This window comes from Erigeron canadensis, chromosome 2 (assembly GCF_010389155.1).
Source record: "Erigeron canadensis isolate Cc75 chromosome 2, C_canadensis_v1, whole genome shotgun sequence".
Classification (NCBI taxonomy): Eukaryota; Viridiplantae; Streptophyta; class Magnoliopsida; order Asterales; family Asteraceae; genus Erigeron; species Erigeron canadensis.
Window position 1 is genome coordinate 26,632,658 of NC_057762.1, and position 20,810 is coordinate 26,653,467.

The 20,810-nt window shown below is 34.1% G+C and overlaps 4 protein-coding genes across 5 annotated transcripts; 3 read left to right on the forward strand and 1 right to left on the reverse strand.

The window, feature by feature from the left end:
* Window positions 1–239: 239 nt before the first annotated feature.
* Window positions 240–4,095, forward strand: LOC122587062 (APO protein 2, chloroplastic). 2 transcript variants are annotated; one of them, XM_043759133.1, is made up of 4 exons: window positions 240–342; window positions 799–938; window positions 1,874–2,229; window positions 3,172–4,095. In XM_043759133.1, the coding sequence occupies exons 2-4, from the start codon at window positions 804–806 to the stop codon at window positions 4,001–4,003; spliced, it is 1,323 nt and encodes a 440-aa protein (XP_043615068.1). In that variant the 5' UTR covers window positions 240–342; window positions 799–803; the 3' UTR covers window positions 4,004–4,095. The 2 variants fall into 2 exon arrangements, with proteins under 2 accessions (XP_043615068.1, XP_043615069.1); XM_043759134.1 differs by lacking the exon at window positions 240–342 and adding an exon at window positions 376–445.
* A 1,158-nt stretch (window positions 4,096–5,253) lies between these two features.
* LOC122586564 (heat shock cognate 70 kDa protein 2-like) lies at window positions 5,254–8,336 on the forward strand. The gene is made up of 2 exons (XM_043758546.1): window positions 5,254–5,467; window positions 6,342–8,336. Exons 1-2 carry the CDS (start codon window positions 5,254–5,256, stop codon window positions 8,072–8,074), a joined length of 1,947 nt encoding a protein of 648 aa, XP_043614481.1. The 3' UTR covers window positions 8,075–8,336.
* A 1,459-nt stretch (window positions 8,337–9,795) lies between these two features.
* On the reverse strand, window positions 9,796–10,413 carry LOC122587983 (F-box/kelch-repeat protein At3g06240-like). The gene has a single exon (XM_043760131.1). It carries the CDS (start codon window positions 10,411–10,413, stop codon window positions 9,796–9,798), a length of 618 nt encoding a protein of 205 aa, XP_043616066.1.
* A 7,762-nt stretch (window positions 10,414–18,175) lies between these two features.
* LOC122589038 (ubiquitin-conjugating enzyme E2 7-like) lies at window positions 18,176–20,541 on the forward strand. The gene is made up of 6 exons (XM_043761275.1): window positions 18,176–18,306; window positions 18,387–18,489; window positions 19,481–19,578; window positions 19,695–19,795; window positions 20,032–20,109; window positions 20,247–20,541. The coding sequence occupies exons 1-6, from the start codon at window positions 18,258–18,260 to the stop codon at window positions 20,322–20,324; spliced, it is 507 nt and encodes a 168-aa protein (XP_043617210.1). The 5' UTR covers window positions 18,176–18,257; the 3' UTR covers window positions 20,325–20,541.
* The last annotated feature ends 269 nt before the right edge of the window (window positions 20,542–20,810 follow it).

Sequence of the window (20,810 nt, forward strand, 5' to 3'; positions counted from 1 at the left end):
GACTAGAAAAAATTTTTCGAGACTAGGGATCGAGCTATCGATTTTCACCCTAATTTGTTTTTGATAATGCCTCGTACAAATTTGAAACTTGTTTTTACCCTAACTCGTTTTGACAATATATGTTAATGGGATATTTTATTAACTATATTTTTTTTGAAAGGCCAACTAAACTTTTATTTTACTTTTTTTTTAAAACTATTTTTAGAGGAAGGGAAGTTAACAGTTACCATGTTCGTTCATTTATCTCTATCTTTTTATTTTTAATTTTATTTTAATTTCACAAGTCCTACCATCCATAGATAACACAAACCCTGCCCTGCCTTTCCTGTCAGTTTTCCCCTGGTATGCATCTATACTCCTTTCTTCATCCTTAATGACCACCAACTGTTTGATAAAATTCCCTTATGAAATCTTGGTAACCAATACTTGTACCTGACTTCATTAGGTAAGTTTCTTGTTGTTTAGGATAAGATTACCCAATACTTAAAAATGAAAAGTTGGATGATTTTTTTTACAGAGTATGTTCATTTAAAGTAGCAATATTTGTGATACCCAACTTGAAATTGTGATTCTTTTAAGTATGTTCGACCTGTTTTTATTGCAATTGTTATAATATATACAAAAGTTCTTATGAATTTGATATGTTTGATGATAACTCGTATCTAAGTTTTTTGTCTGTCTGTCTGTTGGAGAGTCTTTATTAGTTTTCTCCTCCAATGTGCTGCTTAAGGATATTGTCTTTATGTGTACATATATATATATATATGCGTTTATGATGTTATTATGTATTTTCTGTAGCTGATATGAGTTGCAGTTTGATTTCTCCCGAGTTGGGAACTGCTACTTCCTTTTCATGTAGACAAAGATTTCTATCTCCGAAAGCTGGCATTTTGAGATACGGTTCATTGCAGGACCTTGAATTCCTCGATTCTTTTAAGGTACGTTGTATCTGGATGGCTTCTTGGCCCGTGTTTCCCTTATTTGTTCCTGCAAAGTGCAATGTATAGTGTCCCATTTACAAAAACCAATGTAAATCCGTAACACCTTGTGTACTTGCAACTAGTTTCATCTTATTTATGAGCCTGCAAATACCTCATACAAAGTGAGGGCAAGTTGAAATATTATATTCTCAAGAGTAAAGAATAATTTAACCAATTTGGAGCTGCCACACACACGTTCCATCTTCGACCCATTATATGTATAGCTTCTGTAAATAATATAGCCGGTGTTTAGATCTGTCTTTTCAAGTTATATGATTGTTGGCACTAATGGTGACGGATGTTTGCTACTTTCGGTCAAGGTGGAGCCAACGATTTCAGTCGACGAAACAAGTGTGACATTCTTCTGGTCAGGTCTAGAAGACGAACTCATGTTTATCACCCTGATTTATTTAAAGTCTCAATATTAGTTAGGCCAACAGATTTCTTCTTCTCAGTATCTGATTATTTGTGGCCAAATAATCAGTTTTATACTATCTGCAACAATAACGATTATCTATGGCCTATGGGTAACAAAGTTTCTGGTAACTTTCTGTCTAACCAATCCGGGGACTTTTGTTATAATTTTTCACAATTTCCCTCTACTTTTGTACAAGTAGTGTCAGCTTTGGTCATATTATCTGTAAATTACCAAATTAGTCGGAATTTACCAAGCATCCAAACATTTGATATTACATCATCGAAAGCACTACCAAATACTATTTTGGGAACAGTGTTATAACTGATTGTAAGGTCTTATGACTCTTCATCATATATTCACTTTCACAACAGAAATCCACCTCATTACTCTCTTGCAAACATTTCTTATAGCTCGGTGTGTAGATAGATTATTTTTCATAGAGTATTCGTGTGATGATATTTGCTTATTTCTGCAGTTCAGTGAGAAGAAATCCAGGCATCAATGGATATTTGGAGTTCCATCGCATAATCAATGCGGGGTGCAGTCCCTGGTTGTTAATTGTAGTAATAATCCTCAAAATCTTGATTTGCCACGTTACTATTCCAAGAAAGAAAAAAAGCCATTTCCTGTACCTATTGTGGAGCTGCGGCGAGCAGCCAGGGAGAGGATGAAGAGTAATAAAGGCCAACCTAAAAGACCTGCCCCTCCTCCTAAGAATGGATTACTGATTCAACGAATGATTCCTCTTGCATATGCCGTATTGAATGCAAGAACGACATTGATTAACAATCTCAAGAAGCTTTTAAAAGTAGTTCCAGTACAAGCCTGCAAGTAATTCTCGTACTCTACTACACATTTGACCTTTGCAAACTTTGTGTAGATCCCCATTAATCACTCATATCGCCTTTGAACACTTTCTTAGATGTGGGGAAGTGTTGTTCAGGATTCACATGAAGGACATGCCTGTTCCTGTATGCTAGAGGTGGCAATTTAAACCCATATAAAGGATTGCTTGGGTTGAGGTGGTAGTTTTGATTCATCTAATTAAAATGGGTCAAGTTTAGTTATGATTTTGTTTCTAATTCGTCAAGTGTGTAAAATATTTAAAATTACTTCAACAGGAAACATGTCATGTGGGTCAAACATGACAAAATGTCAAAAGTCTTTCAAATGTTTTATTGATGCATTAAGCATCCTAAATCCTTTTTTCCAAAAAATTGATTTTCATGAAATAATATAGTGTTTTCATTAATATTTGACACACTAAAGTTCAAAAATTTTAGAGAATAAGCGTTTCTGGTCAACGCAACAACGACTCGTCTTAGTTTGGCCTTCACAAATTAGTTACTCGTCCCCTGACTTGGCATACCCACCTATTTGCCTCTTCTAATTGGTATGGTTCAATGGGAGTGGGTTGAAAGTGAGTATAAGTGTATTTGTATGCTTACATCCTCTGAAATCATTTGATACAAATACATTAAATTACAGATTTGAAAATTAATTTTTGTAATCATATTTATACATTTATTGTTTGTAAAACCCAAAGAAGATGATAAGTATTTGCGTGTCAACCCAACCTGCGCAATGCGCATTAAAATACTTGTTCTGACCCATTGCCAACCCACCCATTTTGCCACCTTTACTGGACAACAATGGTGCATCCTTTTTATTTTGCAACACGGCTGCATTTTTCAATTGAAGCACGTTTTCTTATGGAAAACACATGGTGAGCTAAGCTAAATTAATATGCTTGATCATTTTTCCTTTTGGCAGGTATTGTACTGAAATTCATGTCGGGCCTGTGGGCCATCCCTTCAGATCATGTAAAGGCCAAAATTCTTCATTCCGGAACGGAAAACATGAGTGGGTAGACGCTGTTATAGAGGACATAATCGTCCAAGTTGAAGCATTTCACCTCTATGATCGTTTAGGAAAACGCATCCCTCACGAAGAAAGATTTTCAGTCCCCCGAGTCCCAGCATTAGTTGAGCTATGCATTCAAGCAGGCGTTGATTTACCCGAGTTCCCCACGAAAAGAAGAAGAAAACCCATAATCCGAATCAGTAAAAGCGAATTTGTTGACGCTGATGAAAGTGAATTACCAGATTTACCCCTGCAAGATCCAAAACCCGTTTTATTGACTGAAATAGCTGATTGGGAGATAATCCCTCCATCTAATGAACAAGAAATTGCTTTACTTGCAGAGGAAACACTCCAAGTATGGGAGAAAATGAGGACAGGAGCTCACAGATTAATGAAGATGTACCCTGTGAGAGTTTGTGGGTACTGCCCCGAGATCCATGTAGGTCCCACAGGTCACAAAGCACAGAACTGTGGGGCCTTCAAGCATCAGCAGAGAAATGGCCAGCATGGATGGCAGTCGGCTGTTCTTGATGATTTGATACCACCAAGGTATGTGTGGCACGTTCCTAATTTGGAGGAACCCATGTTGCAAAAGGAACTGAGGAATTTTTATGGTCAGGCGCCCGCAGTGGTAGAGATCTGTGTGCAGGGTGGTGCTGCTGTACCAGAACAGTACAAGCCGACAATGAGGTTAGATGTCGGAATTCCTAGTAGTGTTAGAGAAGCAGAAATGGTTGTCTGAACTGATCACCTCTGATATAAGTTGGGAATTCTATCAAGAATTTTTAGCCTAGGCTCTTGTTACTTTTATATCATTTAATCTACAATTATCCACCTGGTATCAGAGCTAATAGTGTATAAAAAAACCCAACTAGACATGGCTGACGGAGGACCTAGTTTATTTTGTTTACTTTCTGGAAAAACATGATCATTGTCTGATCAAAAGTCAGCCGGGTTGATTTTATGCTGTTCGTTGGGAATAGGCCGGAAGTCAAACAGAATTGAGTCGATTCTAAAGAACCCAAGTCTAAGCGAACATGATAAACAACTCAACATATATTAGCAAGAATTTAAGAACTGCTGTAAAATACTAAATTTGAAAAGACGCCCTGGTTTAATTTAACCACGATGAACAACCGGAAAGAATTATATAAAAGTAGGAACAATAATGATGTGATCTCTTTGCTTCCAAGCCCATTTGTCTGTCGTTCTTCATGCAATCTGAGATTCATTCCGTAGTATCAAGGATCACTAAACATGCCATCATGTTGTATAAATGATGTTTTTCCTGCTCTATTGTCACGAAGCTAACTACAACTTACTATAATAAATTACATTACAATATTAATTATTCAACAAATCAGAAAGAAACATGAATGCAATAATAACATACACAACAAACGTTATGAAACAAATGAGGTCGCACACTATATACAACAAATCAATCAAGAAGCTACATAAATGAAGTAAAAACTTATGTAACAAATATTAGAAACAATTAAAGCTATGCATCACATTCGAGTATCAAGGCTAGCAGTCTCAACCAGTGGTGTACGACATGTCGACATGCAACATAAAAGTGAAGGTCAATGGTCATGTCTCTGTACTCATAATTTTACGTGATTTACTTTTTCTCATCGGGTCGGTGGGGTTGGTTATCCATTTTTTAAGAAAGAAAAAGTCTGATATTTTCTCTCTTCAAGACCGTTTTTTGTTATGAAGTTCCAAATATAGAAACAAAGGACTCGATCATTAAGATCCTGTTATTTCGTTCAACGGTTATTATCAACTTTTAGCACATTCTAGAAGCCTCTACCCAATACACAACAAACCTATAAATAAGTCCCATACATTTATGCATCTTACATCAACAAAGTTATACCCAAACTGCCTTCTATTACATACTCTCTAAGAAATTTCATAAAAATTCAGAATAAATATATATATATATATTTTTTGGTGTGATTTGTGTGTGTGTGTGTGTGTGTGTGAATGGCTGGGAAAGGTGAAGGTCCGGCGATTGGGATCGATCTAGGAACCACGTACTCGTGTGTAGGAGTATGGCAACATGATCGTGTTGAGATTATCGCGAATGATCAAGGGAATAGGACAACGCCATCTTATGTTGCTTTTACTGAAAGTGAACGTCTCATTGGTGATGCTGCTAAGAATCAAGTCGCAATGAATCCCATGAATACTGTATTTGGTAAGTTTACGATTCTTATATTATAAATGTTTGTTCCTACGTTTTATCGTTAATCCGATATATATTTTGTGTTTACTAACAGGTAAAGGTGTATGTTACATGAAACAATGATAAATTCGGTTCCAAAGTTATATATTTTGTTGGTAATTTAGTTTTATAAAATTACTGATGAATCTTTGATGCATGTTAAATGCTCTTCAGAAATCAGGCATTATGGCTGTTTTGGGTATAATGACATAATCTGATGTGTCTTCACAAGTGTTCCATCACGGTTATTAAGCTTAAAAAATGAGTTTCATCCAGAATTCCAGATAGTAGAAAAACCCCTTTAAATTTTTATAGACATTTTACTAGTTTGTGTTGTATAAAAACAGAACATCTTATAAAACAGAACACTTGTGAATTACGTTGCTATAACATGTCATAATTCTAACATGATGGAAATGGTTAAGTGGGCAAGTTGCTGCCTTTCACAGTCAGAACCCGAGTTCTAATCTGAACTTGTCATAATTCTTGTACTATTGAATATATAGGTTATAATCGGATAAATTATACATACTAAATTTTGATCTAGGCCAAGCTGGCTCTGTCATGTCACCTTTCTAAAACCATGGGCCGTTTGGTTCCCAAAGTTTATTGAAATTTGGTGAAATGGAATTTAAAAGTTTCTTATGTTAATCTAACATGTCAAGGAAGATAATTCAAATTCTATTCCAGCCAGTTCTCATACATTCTGCAAACGACCCCTTCAAATTTTTTATGAAAAATAAAGGAATTGATAATTAGTTCTAGACTTCTAGATCACATGGTTGTGTTTCTTCATTTATGTTTAGATTTGCTAATTATCTTTAATTTGTTTTGGCACAAAAAACAGATGCCAAGAGACTAATTGGTAGGAGATGCAGTGATGCATCCGTGCAAGACGACATGAAACTCTGGCCATTCAAGATCACACCAGGGCCAGGAGACAAGCCAATGATCAGTGTTAGTTACAAAGGAGAAGAAAAGCAATTTGCAGCCGAAGAAATCTCTTCCATGGTGCTCATCAAAATGCATGAGATTTCTGAAGCTTTTGTCGGTTCAGCTGTCAAAAATGCAGTCATTACTGTCCCTGCTTACTTTAATGACTCCCAACGCCAAGCCACAAAAGATGCTGGAGCTATTGCTGGTTTAAACGTTATGCGTATCATTAATGAACCTACTGCTGCTGCTATTGCTTATGGATTGGATAAGAAAGCCACCAGTGTTGGTGAAAAGAATGTGCTTATTTTCGACCTTGGTGGAGGTACTTTTGACGTCTCTCTTCTGACAATCGAAGAAGGTATTTTTGAAGTGAAATCCACGGCTGGTGATACACATCTTGGAGGCGAAGACTTTGACAATAGAATGGTAAACCACTTTGTTCAAGAATTCAAAAGGAAACATAAGAAAGACATTACAGGAAATCCTAGAGCTCTTAGAAGATTAAGAACAGCTTGTGAAAGGGCTAAAAGAACTCTTTCATCCACTGCTCAAACCACCATTGAAATCGATTCTTTATACGAAGGTGTAGATTTCTACTCCACCATTACACGTGCAAGATTCGAGGAACTTAACATGGATCTTTTTAGAAAATGCATGGACCCTGTTGAGAAGTGTTTAAGAGATGCTAAAATGGATAAACGAAGCATCCATGATATCGTTCTTGTCGGTGGATCCACAAGAATCCCAAAAGTACAACAATTGCTACAAGATTCATTTAGTGGAAAGGAGCTTTGCAAGAGCATTAATCCAGATGAAGCTGTTGCATATGGGGCAGCAGTTCAAGCTGCAATCTTGAGCGGTGAAGGTAACGAAAAGGTGCAAGATCTTTTACTTTTGGATGTTACTCCTCTTTCACTTGGTTTAGAAACTGCTGGCGGTGTCATGACTGTTTTGATTCCAAGAAACACCACAATTCCCACCAAGAAAGAACAAGTCTTTTCGACCTACTCAGATAACCAACCCGGTGTCTTGATTCAAGTATATGAAGGTGAAAGAACACGTACACGAGATAATAACTTGTTAGGAAAGTTTGAGCTTTCAGGTATCCCTCCTGCCCCTAGAGGTGTGCCTCAAATCAATGTTTGTTTTGACATTGATGCAAACGGGATTCTAAACGTCTCTGCTGAAGATAAAGTTGGTGGCAAGAAAAACAAGATAACCATCACCAACGATAAAGGAAGATTATCAAAAGACGAGATTGAGAAAATGGTGCAAGAAGCCGAGAAATACAAAGCTGAAGATGAAGAGCATAAGAAGAAAGTTGAAGCGAAAAACGCACTGGAAAACTATTCTTATAACATGAGAAACACTATAAATGATGAGAAGGTTTCATCCAAGATTCCTGCACCCGACAAGAAGAAGATAGAGGATGCCATTGATCAAACAATTAGTTGGTTAGATGCAAATCAGCTAGCAGAAGTGGAAGAGTTTGAGGAAAAAATGAAGGAGTTAGAAGGTATTTGCAATCCCATTATTGCAAAAATGTATCAAGCCGGTGGGGCTCCAGAGGCGGCCGCTGGAGCAACTACTAGTGCCGGTGGCCCACCTCCAGCTGGTGGCCCCAAGATCGAGGAAGTCGATTAGGTATTGGTTGTGCATTTAGATTTTGGTGGTTTGAGAATAAGGTATCAATTTATCTAGTCTTGATAATAATAGCTAATGGCTTTGTTTAGATATAGGCAATCAGAGCAGGATGACATGTGAATGTATCCTTATTTTTGCAATTGTTAGTTCTGTTTTATGGGTACTCTAGCAAAAGGCTTTGTAGTTGATTTAAAGTTCATTTTGTACTATTTTCTATAATTAAGAAGATTAAAGGTTATATTGTGAGGAAGACTTAGCATTATTCCTGGTGTTAATCTACAAAGGAATTTGTTTTTGTGTCTGATTTGTCTTTGTAGGTTGTGATAAGATTGAGAAAATAGGACATTCACATTTTAAGTGATCTTTTGTGTAGTTTTTAAGGAAATTTCCCTTTCAGGCACATATGTAAGTCTTCCAGATGATGCTAAGTTACACGTGTGGGTATTGGTGAGAAAGACCCAAAGAAAACGAGATTCTTGTTTGCTTGTTACATATAATTTGGCTTAAGGGTGATGATAGTTGGATAAGAATATGTTGTTGACTTTATCCTCTCTTTGAAGATAGCCTCATAGACTCGGTCTAGCATGCTTCAATACAGATCCTGGCCATTGTTTTAACAGCTTAACTCAGCCTCTCAGGTTAGGCTCCGGCTGCACTTTCGCCACTCAGCATCACATAGTCGGTGCCATCTAAGACTGCAATGGCTATCGGATTAATTGGGCTTATTCATGGGTCAACGGGTCATAAGTTGGAAAAAACACAGATCCCCCAGCAATATTGCATTTGTAAATCATCAAATAATGTGCTAAGAAGATATTTTCAACTGGGATCCCCATTGCCAAATCTCCACGAGAAACCATGAATGAGTTTGTCTCACGCAAGATTTCATCGTAATTCACTAGTATTTTGGTTCTCAACCTACAGACAGAATGCTGCCAAAAAGAAAGTAAAAAGAAGATATTTTCTGCTTAAAGTTTCTAAATCCATGTTAATCCGATCTTGATCACACACAATCATTACTAAAAGTATTAAACTCATCGTAAATTAACTTTCACTTGATTCTTTCAGCTACTCGTCAGATATCTAATTTAGACATGATCTCGGATTTCAAAGGACTTTAGATAAGAAATTTAAAAATAGAAAGGTTTCAGAGTAATAAACTGATGGAAATTATCAGTCAAGAATGATAGAACTAATGTAATTATGATTGCAAGTATGTCAAGAATATTATACAGCAGTAATAAAAAAAAAAAACTGGCAGAGCTGCACAAACACAAAGCACCTAAATTTACCTAAAAAGAGATAGATGTTCCATTTATTTGGAAAATAACATTGGAAACAGAGATTATTCAAGGACTCAAATGACGTTTATGAACATATCCTTACCCGACTCTAGTCTAACAGAAGTAAAACAAAGAGTGAAGGGTGCTCGCAATGTATATTCCAATACATACATAAACAAAGGTACAAAACCATGACACATATATAGTATAGACAAATGTGAATACGGCAAGGTAACAACACAAATCTTGATGACGCAGGCAGCAGCGGAGTTGGCAAACATGCATAGTCCTTTCCCAGTAGCCGATGTCAAAGCAGATTCAAGAATCATTGTATCGTTGTATGGCACATCCATTGGTTTATATGGTGCAGAAAGTCTTGAAACATAACATTACCTTAATGAATTGGTTTTCCCTCTAGATTGTTTCCAAGAGACCCACCTAGCATTTTTCGATTCGCATAATCTTTGTAACTTTCTTCGTTTCCTGAGTAATCTCCAAGGATTGCCAACGGAGTCTAAGTTTCCTGGTATTGGCTGTTGAGCTTATATTTTGTCTTTTTGGTGAAACAAGACTTTCAACATAACTACCAAAAAGATGAAACTTCCACCTCCAAACATAAGCATCGTTACTAAATTTCCCTTTTTCAAAATCATATATCAACATTTGTTTTGTCTTTCCACTTGCCACCCGAATTTTTCCATTGTCATAAAAAATCATTGAATCCCTAATGCAAAGTTCATGGTTCCAAAACACATCAAGTGAAATATTAGTCCAAGATTCATTAACACCATACTCTTTCATCAACCAAAGGTCAATATTTTGCTCACTATAAATGGCAAGTTTTCCACCAAGAACAACAAGTTGGCAAAAATCGCTAGACATGATATCTGTATGATTACCGCAATTGGGTGATGGGACTTCACTAAGACACTCATCTGCTAAACTAAAAGCAACAATTACGTTCGAACCGTTTTTCTTCTTAATAATCCAATGAAGAAACCCATTAAAGTAAACCGAAGAATGAGAATAGTCATAATCGGGATTATCAACGATCATGAGTTGCCTCCAAGTATTACTTTTAAGGCTATAAATAGAAACAACAAGGGTAGTACCAGCAGAATGATAAAGTTTACCAATATAATATTCAAAGTAAGTGAAGGTAATAACCTTGTAATCATCTGAAACTGAATCGTAACCAAACCCATGCGCGTTAGAAATCTGTACGGACTCCTCCTGATTTTCCTCTTATGAGGATCATCACGTACAGATTGCGTATATATATATATACACCTTTTGATGAACATTCATGAAACTTATAATGAAAGTTACAGAGTTTATAATAGAAAAATAGACTTGCAGAAATACAAGACATAAATGGCAGATGGGGAAGAAGACATAAAGTGAGAAATAGGAGTTTTTTATTTTTAAGACTTTTATAGATTCCTATTTTCATCCCTCTAGTTTACATAGTTTACATTTTAGAACAAAAGGTATTCCATGGTTCATATTGAAGGCGACGTACAAATGAAAAGATAATAGTTTTGAAACAGAATTTAGAGTTGTCAAAGTTTCTTCTAAATTTATAAACGATATTGATCTTTCTTTTAATATGAAGATTTATTTGAAACTCTGTTATTTTATTAATTATATTTTGAGTTTAATTACATGACCTGATATCCACACAATTTATTTAAAAATATACACTATATTAAAACTTTTTGTCATAATTTGTTTTAAATGTAAAACATTTATCATCATAATATTATGTTGTTATCTATACTCCATTATAAAAGAAACTGAAGCACCTTTCTTTAAATTTAAGAATTTAATATGTCTAATTTAACATCTATCACTTCTCACGCAGAAACACATAGCAAAATTCGTAACTCACAATTTGTCCCCCTGCTCCCCCCTTTCACATCCCACCGCAAAAATTTATCACATCTCCGGTCGCAATGAAATTACTTTTACGTTAATAACCACCACGTCACTGTCGTTGAATTGCGTGAGCACCAATCTAGTAATTCATTATTGATATACTATTTTCAGGGCCCATTTTCTATAATTGAGGCGGGCCTTGAATTTTTATCATATTTTTATTGACGGCACTTTTAATAATAACATATAAAATGTTTATAATAACTTTTTTCTAAGCTTTTTTTTATTTCTTTGAAAATACAATCTTAATTCTTTTTATATATTATCTTTTATTATTCCACAAGATTTTTATATTATTTAAAACAAATAACATTTATTTATATTTAGGTGTTATTGTTTCAAAATGGAATAATCTGTATAGGAAATGATCTCTACACAACACAATTTTACCATAAACAATAATATATGTATTAAAAGGTTGTACAGTACAACTATCTGATACATGTATTGTTGTGTATGACAAAATTGTGTTGTGTAGGGATCACCTTCTAGTTTGTATGAATAGGAAAATATATAAGTCATGTGGTGTTTTTAGAAACTTACTTTAAAATATTTGTAAAAGCAAGAAGAATGGTATTATAAACACCGGTGTTACCTATTTCGACTTAAGGCCAGTGTTGAAAATGTTGTTTTCAAAATTTTCTTACTTTTCCACCAAAGTTGGTATCACCGACCTTGAATTATTTTTACTTTCAACTAGCATTGTACCCGCGTAATGCGGCGGCGGTGACGGCGACGGTGGTTTAGTGGTGTCGGTGACGGGTGGTAATCGATGACATCGACAATTGGTGTCGAGTGGTCTAACTGTGTAAGTTGATATAATGGTGATAGTGGTATTTTAGAAGATAAGAGTTTAAAGTGCAAATTAATTCATTAAGGGTAATTTTGGTAATATCTAATAACCCTTTCCTTATGGATTGTTTATTAAGGGCAATCTAGTAATTTCTCATCTAACTATTTTCTAACTTTTTCCTAAAATAGGGGGTGAATAATCATTATAAAGAAGTATTAGATAAGAACATATTGAGTTACACTACGCTAATATCATGTCATCATTAAATATTAACATAAGAACACATTTTGTTCATTGTATTAAATAATATTGAATATATCTCATAATTGAAATTTATCACTATTTTTTTTTTATAATCATGTTATCATTAAAAATCATCTTTTATATATATTCTTATCATATATTACTTTAAAGGGTCAAGTATCTTGTAATGTAACAAACTTTGAACAAATGTGTATAGTAAGAAATAACTAAAGTTATGTGTATTGTATGTAAACAACTCGAAAATAATGTTTATTGTATGTAAGAAAATGTATTCAACCAATTAAAATCAGACAAGTGACACCTCTATATGGTTGACACATATGTTTTCTTACATACAATAAACATTTTTTAAAGTCGTTTACATACAATACACAAAACTTTAGTTATTTCCTACTATAGACATTCGTCCAAAGTTTGTTACATTCTAGGATACTTATCCCTTAAACTAAAGGTGTGACTTCAGCCTATTCACTTATGTATGGGTTATTTTGTGTGTGTTTAACCTATGACAGATAAAATCATAAAAGTTCAGCTAAAATGGTAGCGGGTTGAAACTCACCAAACGTCTATATACATAACACATAAAACCACCAAAATCGTTTACAACAAGAGTAAATATATCTAACTTATTATTGTAAGAATATTTTTTGACCAGCCTTAATAAACAGATTTATAGTTTATAACTGATTTTGAATGTGGACATGAAGTGTTTATGCGTCAAACCAACTAGAACCGGCATCAACCTTTTTCAAACTGAGCCTATAATGGCCCATTACCCAACCCATCCATCTTGTCATCTCTACTAAAATCTAAGCAAAGCAACCATGGTGCCATTTAAGTTAGAAAAAGGAGATGAACTGTGTATTGATAACATACTACTATGTTTGAGTAAGTGTTTCGGGTTACCAACATTTTGCAAATATACAGTCTCCTATGTATGGCTGCAAGCCAGATAGCCATGCTCCATAAACTCTTCAAAATGCATTAGATTCTAAAGCAAATGCACGTAGGTCATAAGTGTGGATGTGAAATTGTCGATAGCTACATTATACCAGTAGGCAAATCATGGTTCAAAGTCTTCAAATATGCTACTTGCAATAACAAGGAGTAGAAATTTAACATCTTATGAACTATAAAGATCATCTGTTAAACAGTAATATATAACTTTGAGTTTGCGTAGTTAGCATAGTAATACATTATGCCTCTACAAGAATCCATGTCTCATGGGTTCTTATGTCAGAGCCCCAACCATCGAGTACTACAATCTCCTTCATGAGGTAGCTTCATAAAAACAAACCAAACACTAAAACTTACTTTTAAAAACGTTATAGTTTCATTCTAACTATAAGTCCTAAAATTTGTATGTTAATCTTTACATCTGGAAGAAAGATAAAGACAAACCCTGAAGACATGCATGTGAAGACGGAAGCATACTGTTTGGTAGCTTCAATGATTCTGCCAGTCTTTTGATGTCAACATGTAAATATCGTCGACTTGATTCTTATAATCCCATTCATCTAGCTTCCTGATAAGATCCAAATTCCCTCTTAGCAGGGGTATCCTTTCTAGTAAACTGAAAAGGTAAAAAACACATTTTAAGAGCAGATTTGGGAAACAAACCTTGATTGGAACTCAGTGTTGTCACTACAGTTTGAAAATAGCACTTTAATCATAGGGAACATAAACATATTGGGAATTGGTATCATTGCATCGATACAATCCCCAAATGAGCACCATATATTTGGGTTTAAAAGTACAATTTTGCAACATTGGAGATCTGGTCTGCAGATTTCTAACCAAGGTTCGGAACGAAAGTTTATCTTTTGCACTTTCCAACAACTGGCTAGTGAACACCCTCTCCATATGTTTAATTGATTAGATATGCTTTTACAAATTTACTCTTCCACATATATGTTTGATCAGTTAAGAAATGAAAGAAAATGGCTCAACCACTTGACCAAATAACAATTGGAAAGCTAGCTCTTCAAAGCTTATAATGATGAACTAGATAGAGAAATTTGAACAATAATTACATATTAAAATTATCATCGTAAAAATCATGTTACAATGGTGATCCACCTGCTTAGTTGAGCAGATTACAGACCGTAAATCTGATGGTGATCCCAATCAGTTTATGCAGTCGATGCCAGTATATGCTCTTTCTGACAATCATCTGTAAGTTTCTTTGCTGTATTTGTGTCTTATAAAAAAAAAAAAAAAAAAAACTATTATACCCGGTTAAAAAGTACTTGAATGGGGAAACTTTGATCAGGGTCGGCAAAGCTTTCTTGGCCAAGTTGATGTCTCTAGTCTGCTTATATACATCAATGACCACTAAACTCAGGAGCTTTCTGGACTATTTCATTAATAAGCTGCATTATCATGTGGTTAGTATCATCAAACGACTCCTTTTATATGGAATGTTTTGGCATCTTTTTAAGGCTTTCTGGACCGAATAGATATATATATCTTATACACGTATCTATGCAAAGATCCAAAACACTTGTAATATTCAATGGCAAAATAGATATAGTACCATATTTGAGTTACAAAATATGTAGTGTACCATGACATATATATGTAGAGTTGCACATGGATTTTTTTACAAAAAGGCGTCAAAAGTTAGAGCTTGTCCTAAGTTAGAGCTTGCCGTGACTGTTTTAGTGTTTGTTCATTGCTGTTCTTCGTTGATGGCTCCGAGGTCGTCGGTGTGTAACGTGTTTTCTACAAAGGCATCTGATTGTACCTCATACCTTCTAAGCATCTGCAATGCTAGTGGTAGTCATCCAGGCTTGTCGTTGAAGCATCATAACACTTGTAATATTTCGAGCTAATTTCAAATGTTCTTTCAAGCTGACTCTAAGAACCAAGCTGACTTCTACCCATCAGCTTGGCCTTTTATCTTTAGTGTTCACTCTTCGATCTCAGACCAAGTGATGTTCTTCAGTGTTGATAGAGTTTGAAAAGAGTAACTTATTTCACACAAAGAAGGAGTTCAAGCTGACTCGGCTTGGACACACCCACTCAGCTCAAAAACCAAACTTTAAGTATCTATCTAGAGTATGTTTGTCATCTACAAATCTATCATGTCTCAGCTTGACTCAACACCCCCCATAATGTCATGTTTTTCTAAAAAAAATAATTAATCCTCTTAAACATCAATATAAAAATACTCTTAAAACTCTATAGATGTGACATGTAAATTCTAGTCAATTTTTTTTCTTATTTTTATCTCTTTGATCTTTTTAAAATGTCATCATCCTCGTGTTAGGAGTTATGATGATTTATGATTTCTCTTTTTTGAAAAGTAACTTAAAAAGGATGCGCATTGTAAATTTTTTTTGTTATTATCTTATGTAAACAACTTTTTATCTTATTAATAATATGAAAAATAAGTTAATTGTGATATTTCAAATTCGAGAATTGCTACATGGTTGTCATTATTGTGATTAAAAATATATAGTTTGTTACAAAATTTAGGAGTAGTTTTTTTATATAGAAAGAATAAGTTTTTTTATGTATTATTAATGACATTAGAAAAAATCCTTACAAGTTAATGTATCTTTTTCAAATTAAAGTATTATAGATAGACTTCATTAAAAGTCTTATAATTTAGAATAAATACAAATTAATATACATATTATTAAAAAGTACATTTGAAGTTAGAAAATGTAATATTTTATTCAAAGCAGATATTTAATGAACTTTTTCTAAAAAGTTTTTACTTAATTAAAACTAAACGATATTATTATCAATATTATAACTAAAAAAGAAGGTTGGGGTATACTTGACACCGCTTAAAACTCTTTTTAGGCCTAAAACTCTCTCCTAATTACTTTAGAGCTACCCTTTTTTTTAAAGATTTTTTAAAGTTTTTTTATTGCTTAGTAACAGATAATTATATATAAAAACCTATCATAAATCTTTTTCAATCAAAACAAATTTTTTAAAATTTTAAAGATATATAATATCCTTAAAACTCTCACAGTAAATCATTATATATACAATTTAAATTTTATTAATCAACATCGTTCCTATTATTCATTTCCTTCCTATTTTTAATAAACAAATCAAATTAAGTAAATTTCTCAACAAAAGAAACATACGGTTTTTTTTATATTACTTTAATTTTATTTTTGGTATTTTTTTTGTGTTTGTTTATTATATGATATTGAATTGTAATGTTATTATTATTTTTCATCTCTTTAATTTAAATTATTGTCAATTGTAGTTCGATTATGACTCCTTCTTCTATTACAAAAGAGTTTATTCTTTTAAATCCGTTTTGTTCATGTTTTGTTATTTTGATATTTACCTTTGGTATATATTTTGAAACTATCCGTCCCATCGGATGGGTGTGAAGACTAGTTCAAGAATAGATTACATTTTAAAAATTCTTTTAACAAAAAGTATATAAAAAATAGAATGAATTGCATTTTTGGTCCTTGTGTTATCACACCATTTGCAACTTTGATACAAACATGTGAAAAGTGATGAAACGTATCTCTGTGATATCACACATGTTGCAATTTTGGTCCAAAAGTAACGTGCCGTTACAATTTAGCCGTTAATGCCTCCATGTGTGTCTCACGTGCGGGGTAGTTGAGTCATTTACACCCTCCAGCCCATATATACATCAGAAACCACCCCCAAATTCACTTCAATCGGGATTTCTTCCCAAAATATTTCTCTCTTTGAAATACTCAGGTCGGCCACCACCTCTGCTGCCGAAGCAGTATTCGATTCCGCCACCACCAGACCACCTCGACGCTGCTACATGACCATTGGACCACCTCCTCTTTCTCCTTTCTTTTCTTTATCATATATATTTATATAAATATACAAATCAAAAGTGATATCAAATCAACGGTCATAGTGATTCCAAATCTTTTTTATTTATTTAATCATTACTTCAATCTAAACCCACCTTAGATCTGGGTTGTCGTTGTACCTGAGGGATGTGGAAGATGGTGGTAATGACCGGTGATGGTTTTCGGGAGTTGTATCAGTCACAAAAAAGAAAGAGGGAGATGAGACGGATGCCCCTTTATCTAACGGAGGAGTGATGCTTACATCAAATATGGTAGGTACCCATTTGTGTGGTGAGAGATCGCCGGATATTGGAAATAATCGAAAGCCACTTAAAAAGTCTTTTGCATAATCACAGATCACGGTTATCAAAAAAGGTATATAAATTTGGTAATTTTCACACAAAAATATTAAATAACTTTTTTTTTCTATTTACTTGAAGATTCTTTTTAGGTGAAAGTAATTGATTGTAATAATTGATGTCTTGTTTTTGGATTTGATTGTGAAAGTAATTGGTTGTAATCATCGATGTGTTCTGTTTGGTTATGGATAAAGACATAATGTATGTATGTATATAACATTTAAGATGGAAAACCCCGATTGAAGTAAATTTATGGGTGGATCCTGGTATATATATGAGTGGGAGGGTGTAAATGACTCAATTGCCCCGCACGTGAGACGCACATGAGGCATTAATGGTTGAATTCTAACGGCATGTTACTTTTGGACCAAAATTGCAACAGGTGTGATATCACAGGGATACGTTTTGTCACTTTTCACATGTTTGTATCAAAGTTGCAAATGGTGTGATAACACAGGGACCAAAAATGCAATTTGTTTTAAAAAATAAAAGTAATTTTTTTATGTTTCTTTATTTACATCACAAACGGTGGAATAAAAAGATAAACTCACAAAATAATTAATTAATAAAAGAAAAAAATAACATAGGGAATTAGGAATCATACTCCATTCCCCCTTTTCTCCATATATATATCTCAAAACAAATCCCCCTTTTCTATATAAACTAAAATTTGTGTCGGCTGTATCTATAATTCTATATCTCTAGAAGTTTCGCTTTACATCCATCCATCCATCAATGGCTTCTTCATCTCAAGCAAGTCTGCTTCTTCAGAAACAGCTTAAAGGTCTCACCTTTATTATTATTTTGGATTTAAATTTAAGTAATTATGAATCTTTATTGAAATTGATGATGACCCATGTGCAGATCTTTGTAAAAACCCTGTTGATGGATTCTCTGCTGGGCTTGTTGATGAAAATAATTTATTTGAATGGAGTGTTACTATTATTGGTCCCCCTGATACATTATAGTAAGTCTTTTTTTTTATTATTATTTATTAATCATATCTTTAATGTTGTTTCTAGGATTTAATTATATTAATTTGCATATTAGGGTTTTCAAATTATGATTTATGTGTTTTAGGGTTTTTTTTCCTGGGTTTTTGGGGAGGTTTTAGAGGGTTATGTTTGTATTACAATATATGATATGAATTTATATATTATTTTAGGTTAGTAGTTTACAAATATAAAAATAATAATGAATTGTTGTAAAATATTTATTGAAAGATATTTTATGGCCTTTTTTTGGTTTTAAAGTAATATAATTTTCTGCATATTTTAACTTTATTGGGAGGATTTGGTACGCAAAGGGCGTGAGTTAGTATACTGGAGGCGATCCACCAACCAAAAGGTTCTGGTTTTTAGACCGGCTCGGGCCAAATACCTGATTGATGTCACTGCGACTAAGATTTGGTTGTGTTTTTTTTATAGCTTTTTCAAGAACTTCCGTAGATTTTAATCTTTAGATTACCTAGCAAGGATTCCTCTTATGTTCCAAGTCAGAAACTTTATTAGCTAGGTCCTTCATAGGCAACACATTGTGGAGTCTCCGCTGTCACATCAGTTGGAGATTTACCCGTCAAATGCATCGACATGATAGCACTATCAGTTTTTGCTTAAACTGTTGCCTTTTTAAGCGGGACAGCCCGGACTCTGTACCCAAATTTTCTTGAACCCTTGAATTATCAGTTTTTAAAGCCTTAAAACAAATGCCATCTATTACTTTTTTTTTCATTTTCCGTTCCAAAACACTAGACCTAATACACACCCTTTAATGTTTATGCTTTCTTGTTAAAAAATCATGTATTGAGTTTGAGGTTGTCCTTTCTAATTAAGTTATCATCTTTTTCTATGTGATTTATGTTCTATATGTATGCCGTACATATAATTAACTAGTTACTCGACTCTATGTCTCTATCAAAGGGCTAGATGTCTTACTTGGTTTTCCGTTTCATTTTTCAGTGATGGTGGTTTTTTTAATGCCATAATGAGCTTCCCGCCGGATTATCCAAACAGCCCACCAACTGTGAGATTTACATCAGAGATTTGGCATCCAAATGGTGAGTAAGCTTCTTCTGCACTTGTTCTCACAACATTTGCTTTTTTCCAGTTACTTATCTGTACTTTTATATGAATTAATCTTCTCACAACAATGATCTCTTTTGGTGATATGCAGTTTACGCTGATGGAAAGGTCTGTATATCGATTCTTCATTCCCCTGGTGATGATCCTAATGGTTATGAGCTAGCAAGTGAGCGTTGGAACCCTGTACATACGGTATGACATCGATTGTTAATATTCATGTTTATGTAATTGAGATAATTCCGTTGGTATACCAATTAGTTTGATTATGCGATCACAATTCCATAATAGCAACAAAACCTCCATAAAGTCATTAGCCATAGCGTATTGTATCTCAGTAATAGACCTTAGCAAGATGTTTCGGTGATGCTGGATAGGTTTCTGTTTAATCAAATACTCATCCTTATCAAGAATAATCATTATATTTGCAGGTTGAGAGCATAATGTTGAGCATCATATCAATGCTTTCAAGCCCCAATGATGAATCTCCTGCAAACGTTGAAGCTGCGGTAACTACCATATACCTTTTTTCTCATTTGTTTCCTGATAATCTTGAGTTTATTCTGATCCATCACTTCAAAGGGTTAAGATGTTCAGGGTATGATGAAATTAATTGACTTTATGGTGTGTGTTTGTGTTTGCGCAGAAAGAATGGAGAGAAAGAAGACAGGAATTCCGGAGGAAAGTGGGCCGATGTGTGAGGAGATCACAAGAAATGGCATGAAAGCTCCACTCGTACACCCAAATTGACACGAGTATGAGCAGCACTACTTGTAGAATTACCATTGACGTTGCCATTGACATTTGATGTTTTGTTCTATTGTGGTTTTCTTTTTTTTTTCTTTTTTTTTGCTTTATGACTTCACACGAGGAAAGAATAGGTTTGATTTACTTTTTGTGGGAAGACATTTATGAAGTATAAGCCGATTTTTTTTTGTGTGTTGGGGTTTGTGTGCTAACAAACTTTTAGATTAAGATTCCCTAAAATTGATCCAAGTTGGATCAACTTTAGCCATTGGATTAAATTCAATGGTCAAGATTTGGATTTAATCCAATGGTTAAAGTTGATCCAATTTTACCTAACTTACCCTCTTGTTCTGCTTTCCTAGTACGTATTACCTCTTTATTAGTGATCAACTAACAACCTTTGAAGAAAAGAACAAAAGTTGGTAGATCAACAAACCACCTTTGAAAGAATAGCAGAAAAAGT